At 38.0% G+C, this 14,099-nt stretch overlaps 2 protein-coding genes across 2 annotated transcripts in view; both read left to right on the top strand.

Annotated features, from left to right (window-relative positions):
* Positions 1 to 4,529: 4,529 nt before the first annotated feature.
* On the top strand, positions 4,530 to 6,834 carry rnf182 (ring finger protein 182; the record flags this gene model as incomplete). Its single annotated transcript, XM_080034155.1, has 2 exons — positions 4,530 to 4,917; positions 6,368 to 6,834. The coding sequence occupies 2 exons, from the start codon at positions 4,530 to 4,532 to the stop codon at positions 6,832 to 6,834; spliced, it is 855 nt and encodes a 284-aa protein (XP_079890281.1).
* A 5,922-nt stretch (positions 6,835 to 12,756) lies between these two features.
* ranbp9 (RAN binding protein 9) overlaps positions 12,757 to 14,099 on the top strand; it is a 29,963-nt gene continuing 28,620 nt past the window's right edge. Inside the window, exon 1 of the mRNA XM_080033903.1 lies at positions 12,757 to 13,338. Within this exon, the coding sequence (XP_079890029.1) occupies positions 13,122 to 13,338 (217 nt within the window). The 5' untranslated portion in view covers positions 12,757 to 13,121. The remainder of the gene's footprint in view (positions 13,339 to 14,099) is intronic.

Below are 14,099 nucleotides of genomic sequence, written 5' to 3'. Positions count from 1 at the left end.
ACTAAAAGTTCCTCGCAGCACCTTTAAAACATTGTAGAGAAATGTTTTAGATCACGTTGTATGAGGAGTGTTGTTCAACGAATGTGGCTTTTTTTTATCAACTTAACTTTCCATAATCATTCTCAGCACTATTCTGAAGGTTATTACAGAAGGATTTGTTCATGTGTTGTCAATTGTCTAAGGTTAATTTTGATAATTAACCCTAATTTTTCATATTAAAAACAGGTTGAAAATGTATTTTTAAGACCTGTACATGCATGTTATTTTTTTTAAATCTATAAAATAAAATAAAAGCTGTATCCAAAATCAGTTATTTAAAAACTATAGACCCTTATATGAACATCTAGATTTTTAAAGAGATGACATTCACACATAATTACCTATAGATAATGCCAAATTAACATAGGCTATTTATTCGAATATCTAAAAAAATAATCGAAAAAATTATTATTTTAATGTACATACGTAATCAACTGGCAAAGTGTTATCACAATATCTACAGTTACAGAAAAAAATCAGTCTGGATTTTTCTTCAATCTTCATCTCTACATAACTTATTGAAAAATGCTTTTAATGACAAAAAATGTATTGGAATTTGGTAGAAATGTTGTCAGTAGTTTATATCATAAAACCAAAATGTTCATTCTACTCAAACATATGCCTATAAATAGTAAAATGAGAGACACTGAACATTTTGAGTGGTCTCTTAATTTTTTCCAGAGCTGTATAAGTTAAATAGTTTACCCTATTCGCCTTCAGTGTCTCGATTTAATTACCAGCAGCTCCGTGTGTGATATCCTAAGATCCCTGAGTCATGATGCTGCCTTACCATAACACCGTATTGGCTGCCGCAAACAGCGCCGAAGTCCTGCATGGTCTCTGTCTCCAGTTGACCACCAGACTGAGGAGGCGACACCGACACCCAGCAGGAGCTTGGCCGGGGGATGAGCTCTCTTCGCCGGCTTGAGCCTGCCTCGACCCCCCGCCTCCGCCTGGTTCCTGGTTCCCCAGCATTGGAATACAACCGGGGGCCCCGTCCGATCCACGGCGCTCCGCTTCTCCCAACAGAGATAGATCGGTGTCAAGTTAACGCTACCGGTCAAGTTTACGGTAATGGTATTGGTGTTTGGGTTTTTCAAAATAAGACAGCGTGTTTGTGTTTGTGTGTCTCTCTCTCTCTCTCTCTCTCTCTCTCTCGCTCTCTCTCTTTGCCAGTCTGTCTGTCTGTCTGCATCTCTACATAACTAATTGAAAATGCTCTTAATGACCTTTTTTTTTTTGGAATTTGGTAGAAATGTTGTCAGTAGTTTATAGTAGGCCTACAAAAGCAAAATGTTCATTCTAATCTACTCAAACATATGCCTATAAATTGTCAAACAAGAGACACTGAACATTTGGAGTTGTCTCATAATTTTTTTTCCAGAGCTGTATCTCACTCTCTCTCTCTCACTCTCTCTCTCTCTCTCTCTCTCTCTCTCTCTCTCCCTCTCTCGGTATTTTTTATATTCCATTGCATTTCATTGAGCGATCAAATATTACTTTTATTGTGAAGGACCGAACTGGCATTTTTCCCTGTCTGATGTTTTCTAACTTGAAGCTCCAGACTTCAGCTGCTGATTAATTCTGTTGTGGTTCAACTCATTGACGTCAGCCTTTGTGTGCGTGGGCGTGTGCACGTGAAGATTTATCTCATCGTGACGTAATTTGTTTGTGCTATCTCTTATATATCTACATGACTAAATGCATTCAGTTGCTGCCATGGCTGATAAGTTATACAGCTCTGGAAAAATGTATGGGACCAGTCTGGATTTTTCTTAAATCTTCAACTCTACATTACTTATTGAAAATGCTCTTAATGACAATATTTTTAAAGTGAATTTGGTAGAAATGTTGTCAGTAGTTTATATTATAAAACCAAAATGTTCATTCTACTCAAACATATGCCTATAAATAGTAAAACGAGAGACACTGAACATTTGGAGTGGTCTCTTAATTTTTTCTGGTGCTGTATCTACATGAATAAAAGCATTGCATTGCTGCCATGTGATTGGCTGATAAGTTATACTGTATGTGTCAACAAAAAATTGAACCAATGTACCTGATAAAGTGGCCGGTGAGTTTATATATCTTCATGTAGAATATTGTTGATATGATGATGATAAGTAAGTGGCTGTTTACATTACACTGAAGCTTTTGATGGGACTCTGAACAAAAACAACAACAATGCTGTACATGGAGAAATAGCAATACAAATAATAAATGTAGTAAAATAGGATACTGTGTGTGACGGGAGAATTAGTTCCAGTGATGTTTTACTTAGACATCTGTGAATTGTATAATGTTCTTTCCTTCTGTTAGTTAAGTACCATTTATAAGGGGTGGGCAATAAAGAATGGTCGTGGGAAACAGCTCCCAAGACTTCCTCGAGAGTTTAATTGCTTTATGACCTAACATATGTTAAGGTGTTTTCTATCATGTGTCGTTTGGATTTGTCAGAGAATGGCATCATTATGGGCTTAACCAACCCTATGATGGGCTATCGGTTCACATCCAGGCTTCCAAAGCATTGGCATGATAGCTTGCACCTATTTTAGTACAGTATTTTATTGAGTAATGTATTTTAATGTGTTCTATGTGTGTGTGTATGTTGGATGTGAGTGGACCATCTGAGTCCTTAATAAAGATTATTTTTATCATGTGTTTACCAAATGGATGTATTTGTGTTGACACTTAAACTGATGTAACAGATGTAAACCCATTTAGTTGCATATAAGGCTGCAAGTTTGAAGTGATGTTTTTCATTCCTCCGACCCTCATCATTCATGGGAAGAGTGGTCTGACCCTTTTCAGCTGAATCGAATTATGATTTCTGTTTTGTTTGATCTACTTTTATTAAATTGTTTAGATTGAGAAGTCTCAGTTCATTTATTCCCACAAGGTTTAACGAATTAAAGCAAAACTTCCACGACACTGTGCATGTAATAGAACAATGTTAAATATAATGGGGGCGCCCTTAGCTCAGTTGGTAGGGCGTCCCCCCCATGGGCCTCGGCCAGCAGCGGACCCGGGTTCGATTCCAGCCCGCGGTCATTCTCTGCATGTCACTTCCCTCTCTGCCCCATTTCAACTCTGTCTCTACACTATCAATAAAGCATAAAAATGCCAAAAAAAATATCTTAAAAAATAAAAAAAAATAAAAAAATATATAATAACAAATATGTATACGCAATATGTACATTTGTAATTTATTCCACTTTCCACTCTGTCACTCCACGCCAGTCCGCCAATATTCTCCAAACACATCCGTACACACCTGGGCTGTGTTTGAAAAGCCCTACTAACGTCCTACTCATACTCATTTTGACGTCAATTTGAGTATGTGACGGTTGTGTATGCGAGTTTGTGTACGCGAGAAATGCCCGGATGAGTACTAACTTCCAGGAAGATTTTCACAAAAAAAATCTATGGAGAAAAAAAGTCAAGCACTTAGTGATACAAAAGACTGTACAGAGAACAATCACACACACACGCACACACACACACACACACATGCACACACACACACACACACACACACACACACACACACACACACACACACACACAAACTCATTCATAGGTTTTCAAGCATGCATTCACACAAAGACACAAATAAACTCTAATTTATTGCATGCACACTCACAGCATGTGTGTGTGTGTGTGTGTGTGTGTGTGTGACTGTGACTGTGTGTGTGTGTGTGTGTGTGTGTGTGTGTGTGTGTGTGTGTGTGTGTGTGTGTGTGTGTGTGTGTGTGTGTGTGTGTGTGTGTGTGCCAGCCACTAATTGGACTGAATTTCACTGAGCAACAAAAAGATCAGGCTCGAAAATTCCAGCTCTGGTTTGTACAGGCTTTGCTTTGTCTGTGTTTGTTCTCTTCTAATGCTGTGTTAACAGTTATCTCTCTCTCTCTCTTTCTCTCTCTTTCTCCCTCTATCTCTCTCTCTCTATCTCTCTCCCTTTCTCTCTCTTACTTTCTCTCTATATCTCTCTTTCTCCCTCCCTCTCTCTCTCTCTCTCTCTCTCTCTCTCTTTCTTTCAGTCTCTCTCACTTTCTCTTTCTTTTTTTTCATGCGGCCTTTGAAAAAAAAAAATGTTTCGTTGCCCCAAACGAAGCACCAGTACCCCAACTGCTCAGAGGCCACAGCTACCAAGGGACTTCCCACATCAACTTCCAAATCTTTCTTTCTCTCTCTCACACACACACACACACACACACACACACACACACACACACACACACACACACACACACACACACGCACACGCACACGCACACGCACACACACACACAAACATATACATACACTGCAGAGGAGCCTATTTGGACGGACACAATGAACCCTAGACCTTCATTCGAGTGGACAACGTTTCCATCCATGGGGAACTTGCCTCGTCAATTTCCACCCAACCTGGACCCAAACTTTTTTTGACTGGATTTTACTTCTGAATCAAACCCCTGTGTGTGTGGGGGTGTGTGTTAAAAAAAAGGATGATTGATTTACATGGGACAGACGATAGCGGAGGTGGCAATGGTTGTGGCTATGTGGACATTCTCACCACGGAAGAACTGGAGTGTAAAATCTGCTACTATGCGTACAATCTCGGAGGTCGCAGGCCCAAAGTGCTCGAGTGCTGCCACCGTCTGTGCGCCAAATGCCTGGCGAAGATATTGGATCTTGGTGAATCGCCTCCGGACGCGCTGGTGTGCCCGTTCTGTCGCTACGTCACCAGCCTGCCAGGTGAAGCCGTGAGCAGTCTGCCGGATGACTGTAACATGGTGGCGACGCTGGCTCTTCACTCTAGGAATCAAAGAAACCGCCACTACAGTCATCAGGAGGAGCTACTGTTAAGCCCCAAACGCCTCAGCTCTCTAACAGGTGTGTGCTTTTATTTATCTATCTATCTATCTATCTATCTATCTATCTATCTATCTATCTATCTATCTATCTATCTATCTATCTATCTATCTATCTATCTATCTATCTATCTATCTATCTATCTATCTATCTATCTATCTATCTATCTATCTATCTGTCCGTCCGTCCGTCCGTCCGTCCGTCCGTCCGTCCGTCCGTCCGTCCGTCCGTTTGTTTGTTTGTTTGTTTGTTTGTTTGTTTGTTTGTTTGTTTGTTTGTTTGTTTGTTTGTTTGTTTGTTTGTTTGTTTGTTAGTTGTTAGTTTTTCCTGAATCTTCATCTCTACATTACCTATTGAAAATGCTCTTAATGACAAAAACTGTATTGGAATTTGGTAGAAATGTTGTCAGAATTTTATATTATAAAATCAAAATGTTCATTCTACTCAAACATATGCCTATAAATAGTCAAACAAGAGACACTGAACATTTGGAGTGGTTTCTTAGTTTTTTCCAGAGCTGTAGCCTATGTTTGACACCTTTAGCGGATTGTTTTAAAGGTGGAGTCAGTGATTCTGGAGAATGCTTTTTGTCAAAATCAGTGAATATTTCCTCACGGTCCGCTGTGTGTGCGTGAAGAAAAATCCAATGTTAATACACATCCTATAGGCTCAGTAAACAGGCATGTTGCTAGCTATGGTGGGCCCCCTTTATTTGCACCCATAGTTAACAACATACCAGTTTACAGAGCCTAAGCTGTGTATTAACACCAGATTTTCTTTTCAGTGCACATACACAGAGTACTGACAGATAGCGGATTGTGAGGAGATATTCACTGGTTTTGACAGAAAGTGATTTGTGCTTCTCGAATCACTGACTTCACCTTTAAGTCAAGTTGACTGACATCATCTTAATAGTGGAGCAGATAAGTGCTACAATCTTAAAATCTGTGATACAAGCGTGAACATTGGCATGAGCAGTCTACATGGGTCACTTGACAAGAAAATTGTCAGAGGCAAAAACATTTTAATAAATTCACTATTTCAAATGTCTAGGGCAGTTTTCTTTGTCCAGTGACCCATGGAGACTCATGCTCATGCCAATTTTCACGCTTGTATCATCAACTGAAAGATTCTGATAGGCATTTATCTGCTCTACTGATAATGAGAATGTCAATGTTTAATTCAGATGACAACTTAGCTTTTTTGTGGTTTTAATATCTTATGGTAAATACAGTGGTGGCCAGAATTATAAGAACAGAACACGTGACTGATCTTTTTCTTTTTTACCTCCAAAACGTGATTTCATTTAAAAATATAGTCATTTTAGAGCATTTATAATAAATAATATAGAGAGGAAGATTTAAGAAAAATCCAGACTGGTCTCTTAAATTGTTCCCTGGTCTGTAATGTGTGTGTAGTTGTGTATCTATTTGATCGATCAAAATAAATAAACTAATCTTAACATCAACAGGTAGCAGCCAAGCTGTTGTGACGTCCCCTTCCTCGCCTTCAACCTACTCGTCCATCCGCGGCTCTCCTAACTTTGTGGTCATAACTATCATGGAGCCTCCGCCACAGCTGTCTACATCCACCCACCACCACCACCTACCCTCCTATCAACCTCACCAACCCCACTCACGAGCACCAAACCTGGGCTACCGATCATCCAGCCTGGACTCCATGGCTTCAATCACCCAGCGGTGGACTGTGTGGAACTGTGCCGCCTTGCTTTGTCAAACGTCTGCCCGTGTTTTGGTGTGGGTTTTGGGGCTGCTGTATTTCAGTTCGCTGCCCATGGGGGTCTACTTACTCATAATGCAGAGGACCACCATCGGAGTGCTACTGGTTAGCCTTGTTCCAGCTAGCCTTGTCTTGATTATGGTGTATGGGTTCTGCCAGTGCATTTGTCATGAACTGTGGGACTGCATACCGACGTAATGGCACCAGATCAATGCAGTTTGTGTTTAATGTGTTTGACCAAGGCTGTAATTATAATGTATTTTGAGGGGAAAAAAATCCATCCCCACAATATTCAAATATTTTGATATTGTCCCAAACTAAAGAAGACCTAAACAGACATGGAATCATTAATTTAATATAATAATATAATAAATATATACAATTAATAGTAATTAGAATGGTAGGACATGTGTTTTAAAATGTTGGAATATTAACAATATTAATAATATTTCTGTCAGAGTTCTATCTCTCTCTCTCTCTCTCTCTCTCTCTCACACACACACACACACACACACACACACACACACACAACAACAACAACAACAACACACACGAAATATCGACTAAATGCATTACGGTCTTGTGCTTGACAATGGATCTCCAGAATGAACTAATGGGGATGTTACTGTGTAACTGACCATGTACTGTACATGTCCTTTTCTTTATTGGAGAATAGAGCAAGAACATTATGTACGCATTACAAGTGTAGCTCATAGTTTAGAGCTGTTCTTTATTATACATGTTAATTTGTGCTTTGTTTACCGTAGCTAGGTAGTCAACTAATTACCCTCAAAGTTACAGATTTAGCTCAAATGTCTGCTAAATGTTTTGTAGGCTATACTAGTCTATAGTTGTAGTGAGAAACCTAAATGTATTTAAAGGAATACTTCACCCATACGGAACCGGCGTTCTATCATTATAAAATTGCTATTATAATATAATGAATGAGGTTTTTCTTCCCTCAGTCTTCCCTTGGCCCAGCTGTCCTGTTAATCCTAACCTCTTAAATGTAGGGTTAGACAGTGAGACCATGAAACAGTCTTTCTGCCTTTTCTCAGGCTAGGATGAACCGATTTCTAAAGATTTTGCACATTTATACTACATAAGATCTCAGAGTTCAATACACCTTCATATTTACACCGGTGAAGTAGGTCTTTAAGGTCTCTGACAGCTGTGCATCTCATTTATTATCTAACAGTGGTTTTCAACTTTTTATTAGATTGTTCCACAACCAGAAATGTATCAAATGTAAACTTTAAAATTAAAAATCCTGAAAAATTCTTGAACACTTTTAAGCAGGAGGTTGTTCTCAAATATGAAAAACACTTTTCTGTACTTAAAGGTGCCGTGTGTAATATGACATCATCAAGTAAGTTCTAGAAAGTTTTAGAATGCAACGCTCCCTGGGTAACCCCAACCCTTTAGAATAATAACAGAAGCTACAGGGGCCTTCAAGGACAAGAACAATTCTAAATTTTAAACAATGCACCTGATGACATTCTAACTATGACACTTTCAAGATGGCGGCACTAGGCCTTGGTCCAAAATATGCAGAAATATGGACATATATGAGACCCTTTCTAAGGGAAAAAAAATAATTAAAAAAAAAAATTTTCAGCTATTATGCACTAAATTAAATGTACTTATGGATATCATAATTACTTTCTACAAAATCTGCTAGGAAATAAAACCCAAAATTCTACACACTGCAGGTTTAAAGAAGGGAGATCGATGTGTATTATGCCCATGAAAGAGTATTCTGGAAGAGTCATAAATATAAAAAGGATATAGCTGCAATTATAGTATTATCCTGAAATAAAATTGTAACCAGTTAAAGTTTTAGAACACCTAATTTTTTTCCAGTTTTTTATTGCAATTTCTACAGTTTTATGTCGCAAAGAACTCTTAATCTAACAATCTCTCTAACAAGCAAATCGATCTACGACTTCCTGCGGGTCAATGTTCTGCAAATAATGCTTCAATCAGTGAGAAAAACATTTAAGTTTGTATTTAAAGGTGCTACAAGGAACTTTTTAAATATTTCTGAAACAGTCTAATTTTCCTCTGATGATCATAAATGACATGTAACAGCAAACGAGACCATCAGCGCAAATAATTGTATTTTTATATAGTTTTTCTTAATGCCTTTGTCATGGGTATATACGCTCACCCAGGAACAACAGCTGGCGTAGTAAAAAACACTAACGCTTTTATCCAAAGGGGGCGGCTAGAAATCACACAAACTGACATTCATTGCAGCACCTTTAATTAATGCAGATTTGGTTCTGTCTGCAATGCACTGAATTGTATTTACTCATTTCTCATTGTCTGTGGTGATGTCGAGCCTGAGCCACTAGAGGGGGCAGTTATGGGAAATCCTGCATTGATAGTCAATATCCATCATTTTATACAGTTTGTTAATGTTTGTAATAAATGACTGGAAATGGTCTGATGATTCTCCAGAAGATCTTTGACCCTGTTTGCTTCCGTCAATAAAAACGGTGATGAAATTATGGAGAAAAATTTGTTATGAGATTTCAGGGAAAGCAGAGAAGTTTAAACAGATATGTCAGCCTTTCCTGGACTATATAACAGAAGGGACCTACATGACACCTCGTTGACTTTTTATTTTCTATTTAACATTTGCCTATAGTTTAAACAATGTAATTGGAAGTCCTTAGAAACCTGTAAAGTAGAGTAGGCCATGTTAGTTGTTTGTTTTATTTTGTCTCTTGTTATTGTGTTCACTTCTTCAGTTGTGTGTGTATGCTCTCTTTAAAAAAAATCCAAATATGAAGTATTTTAAATAATAATAATAATTGTGATGAAATGATTCAGACAGGACAGACTCTTGCAGCTCTTATTGTTTTTAGTCAAGGGATGAAATAAAGTGTTGGCACTTTAATAACTTTAAAATCAAATGAAACTCTCCTGCTGTTATTATGACTTATTTGATCGTGTCAGGGCCAGAAAAAAACATTTTGTGGGGTCCAAAATTGAGCCCCCTGCCCCAGTTTCTCCCGCTGTCTATGCATTGTGTGTGTGTGTGTGTGTGTGTGTGTGTGCGTGTGTGTGTGTGTGTGTGTGTGTGTGTGTGTGTGTGTGTGTGTGTGTGTGTAACCCAATGTAATGCAATGTGTGTGTATAACTTTGTAATAAAAGATTACTTTGCGATCAATTAAGCACAGGTTAATGTAGAAATGTGCACCGTGTAAGTACAAGGTAAACTAAAAAGTAATAAAGGTTTGAAAACTAGATGTTATAGGTTACAAAATAATGCAGTTGTACTTTAAAGCTCTAGTGTGTAACTTCTGTCGCCCCCCATGAGGAATTCTGAGGAATTACAACAACACTGTCGGTGCATCTACATGAGGTAAGCCTATTGAGTATTTTTTCCATCACTGTCAAGAAGCCGTAAACACTTAGGATCTTTTCCCAGAACAGTTTGTCCCCCGTTCTGATGATAAACAGTCCGGGCCTTCAACTCTCTCTGTTTTCCAAAACACTGACTCTAACCCTGTGTTCCAAATCACATACTCTTTTCTTTTTACTACACTACATACTAAAGTACAGAAGAGTTTTAGGGCCACAGACAGGAGAGAAAAAAAATCAGATAAGAAAGATTTTGTTTTCATTATGTCGAGAAATGTCAAGAATAAAGACGAATTCTCCAAAATGCTATTGGAGTTAGTGGGGCATTTATGTGTTTTCAGCATACTACACTTGACGTGCATGTATTGGGACATCCTAAATCTTTTTCTGGCATACTAAATAGTAGGGAAGTATGGGAATTGGAACGCAATGCCTGTGTTTTCCAAAACACGGACTCTTGAATCTGACTCAGAGCAAGTGCTTCCCTGCAGACACACATACACACACACACACACACACACACACACACACACACACACACACACACACACACACACACACACACACACACACACACACACACACACTTCCCTACAGGGAGCGTAACATCATTTCAGATTCCTTCTCTGTGATGCAAGGCACATTCCCACATGTTGGTGTTGTGAGGCGGTTTCACAGGCTCTGCTAGCCAAACAAGATGAAAAAAAGATCTAAAAAAAAAAAATCCCTTTAGTTTAGCCAGTACTAGACTACCTCGTAAACTCTGCTAATGAAAACAAAAAACAACATGTCAACATTAATTCACTGGCCACTTAAATGACGCTATAATTATTTATATTTATAATAATAAATATAATATATCATTGACACATCTTAATTTTTTTTTTTTTTTTCACATGCATCCGCTCGCATACACATGCTCGCACGCACACACGCATACATTCGTTTAATTTTTGTGTTGTTTCTTATTTATTACACCCTGTCCAGACCTCTACGCCCGTCCCGACTAGTTTTTAGTGCTTTAGTGTTTTCTATTTTGTTACTGTACATAGGCTGTGCATTTGTACATCCGTTTTATATTTGTCTAAGTGAGTCATGCTTGTGTATTTGTTATTTATACCTTTACTCCTAGTGGGGCCTCTTGGACCAGATCAATATTGTAAATAAGAAACTGTTCTTAATGTTTTATCTGGAAAAATAAAGGTTAAATAAAAAAAAAAATAAAAAAAAAATAAAAATAAAAAAAAAAATAATAATAATAATAATTGATAGGTTTTATATAGCGCTTTATTGCCTAGGCACTCAAAGACGCTTTACAGGGTTCCTGGTTCAATTCGTTCACACACAGTCATACCGGTATAATTAATTATGCTATGATAGTGGGTTTTTTTTGACAGTGTGTTTTGGCAGTGTTTTACCTTACAAGCAAGGCTGGATTACCAACTTTCAAAAAGCCCCAGACCTCCAAATACAAAGGCTCTGAGTGCCAGTAGACTACCTTAAAACTAAGCCAGTGAAAACAAAAACATGTTAACATTAATTCCCTGGCACTTAAATTATGCTATCATAATTGTTTTTGTAGTGTGTTTGGCAATACCGATAATTCTACTTTATGTACCTGTACTGTCTTGTACCTGTGCATATGGCAATAAACAGGCTATTATATTCTATTCTATTCTTATGACATCTATTGCAGTATGTCCGTCCTGGGAGAGGGATCCCTTACTTTGTCGACTCTCCCTGAGATTTCTTCAATTTTTTTAATCCCAGTAAAGGGTTTTTACTGGGAGTTTTTTCTCAGCCGAGCTTAGGGTGTAATATTGTATCATATTGTATGAAATGTAAAGCCCACTGAGACAAATGTATTTGTGATTTTGGGCTATACAAATAAAACTGATTTGATTTGATTTGATTTTTACAAGCAAGGCTGGATTAGCAACTATAAAAACGCCCCAGACCCCCATATACAAAGGCTCTGAGTTCAGTGTGTGCTAATGAGTTTAGGGTCTTTTGATCAATGGTACCTTTGGTGATATGCTAAACAGCACAATGTTAACTGACTGAAAAGATAAGATCACATTCAACCCTACCGATAAGTCTTGTGGAGTAGACACTGTGAAAATTGAGTCTTTCTCGACTTCTTACTCCAGTCTTCAAATTAAATTATGTTGACATTATTATACATTTGGCAGTTTTGCAGTTGATAAAAACAAAACAAGAGGTTTTAAAATGATAATAAAAAAGTATGCATTTGTGCAGCAGATTAAAAGGCATTAAAAAATGAGTTAACAAATGTAAAATAGTAAACAAAGTATAAGTAACAATGTATAGAAAATATGTAAACAGGTTTACAAAAGTAAGTGAACCAAAAGACAGTCTTATATAATAAATAAGTCTAAAAAAACACAGTGGTAATGCACCTAGTGAACATTGAATAGTGATATTATACATGAAATGGACAATGATATTGGTTCTTAAGAAAGGAAGGAAAAAACACCAACAAAAGAAAAATATTTATAAAAATAAACGAAAATAAACCAACCCTTGTGTATAATTTTAAGTACGCTATAATATGTTATAAATATTATAACAATATAATAATTTTATTTTTTAATCAATATTTCACATTCCCATAGGAAGTGACTGGAGCGGCTCTAAGCCAATGAGATTCGCGGATAACCCTCCGACAACAAACAAAAGATCTAGCTAGTTGCTAGCTGAGCTCATTACATTGAGTCGATCCGTGTATCCCAACGTTAGCATTTAACTCTAGTAGCTCTCCTCTTTTAAATTAACTTTCTGCTGACATTTCGCGGTGGACAGTCGTATTTTCAGCGTCTCTATATCCGTGGCTAAGTGTCAGCTAATGTCAACCTGAGCCATTTTTTTCTTTCTTGAGTCTTAGCGATCGCTTTTGCCTTTTCGCTAGCCCGAGCTAATCGCGTTAGCTTCGGGTTAGCTTGCTATCAGGCTAAGCTAGGCTAGCCCTCTCCCAACCCTTCAACCAAGCGAACGACCTCCCTCTAAAAAAAACAAAAAACTTGACACTGAGGGGGATTTTAGTGAGATTTGGCTTGTTTCCTTGACAACAGGCCAAGTCGTTTGTGGTTGCCATGTCTGGGCAATCGTCGGGTTGCGGGTTTTTGATGTCGGTTGTCGTACACGGAGACTCCACTCTGAACGAACAGGAAAAGGAGTTGAATCAGCGACTGCGACGGTTGTACCCGGCCGTTAACGAGACAGAAACCCCGTTGCCTCGCTCCTGGAGCCCCAAGGATAAATTCAGCTACATCGGCCTGTCCCAGAACAACCTCCGTGTGCACTATAAAGGTATTTAAATAAAAAAAAAAACATTACAAGACACCAGTCCCACCAAACCCTCCTAGTTGGCTAAAAACAAAGTAGGCTAAGCTAATATAGCTTCAGTAACAACAAGACAGGCAGAGGACATTTTGCAACCAACCCGACCAGCTGGCGAGGTGTATCCAGTGCCAACATATAAGCTATCCCGCTATCTCTCTCTACACACACACACACATATTATTTACGTAATGGTATTAACAGGGCGATATAACCTTATATATATATATAATGACAGCTATGTTAACTGTCTAATTGAAACCGTCAAAATCTGCCAATCTGTCTTGTGTTTTTTGAAAACAACAAATAACATTCGACTGCTAAAATATAAGCTATCTCGCTATCTCTCTCTACACACACACACACTATTGACGTAATGGTTTTAACAGGGCGATATAACCTTATATATATAATGACAGCTATATTAACTGTCTTGTGTGTTTTTGAAATATAACGAATACATCTAAATAGAGTAGAGTCATCCTTAAAAACAGTACTGTGCACCCAAAGGCCTTAACATTCTTTAATGTCTTATATATTTCTATATAGATGGATGGATAGATACTGTATTGATCGCTAAAGGAAATTCTGACGTCTAGTAGGAGCCTACATAAGAAAACAACAACCCCCTTCCCCCACTGTCACGTTATAACCGTACCAAACTTAAAGTATTACATTAAACCCTGTAAAAAAAACTAAGTGTAACAAATTAACTTAAACATTGAAGAAAG

Source organism: Ammodytes marinus (assembly GCF_949987685.1).
Source record: "Ammodytes marinus genome assembly, chromosome: 9".
Classification (NCBI taxonomy): Eukaryota; Metazoa; Chordata; class Actinopteri; order Uranoscopiformes; family Ammodytidae; genus Ammodytes; species Ammodytes marinus.
Note: the sequence above shows the minus strand (reverse complement) of the source record. Positions and strands in the feature narration are given on the sequence as shown.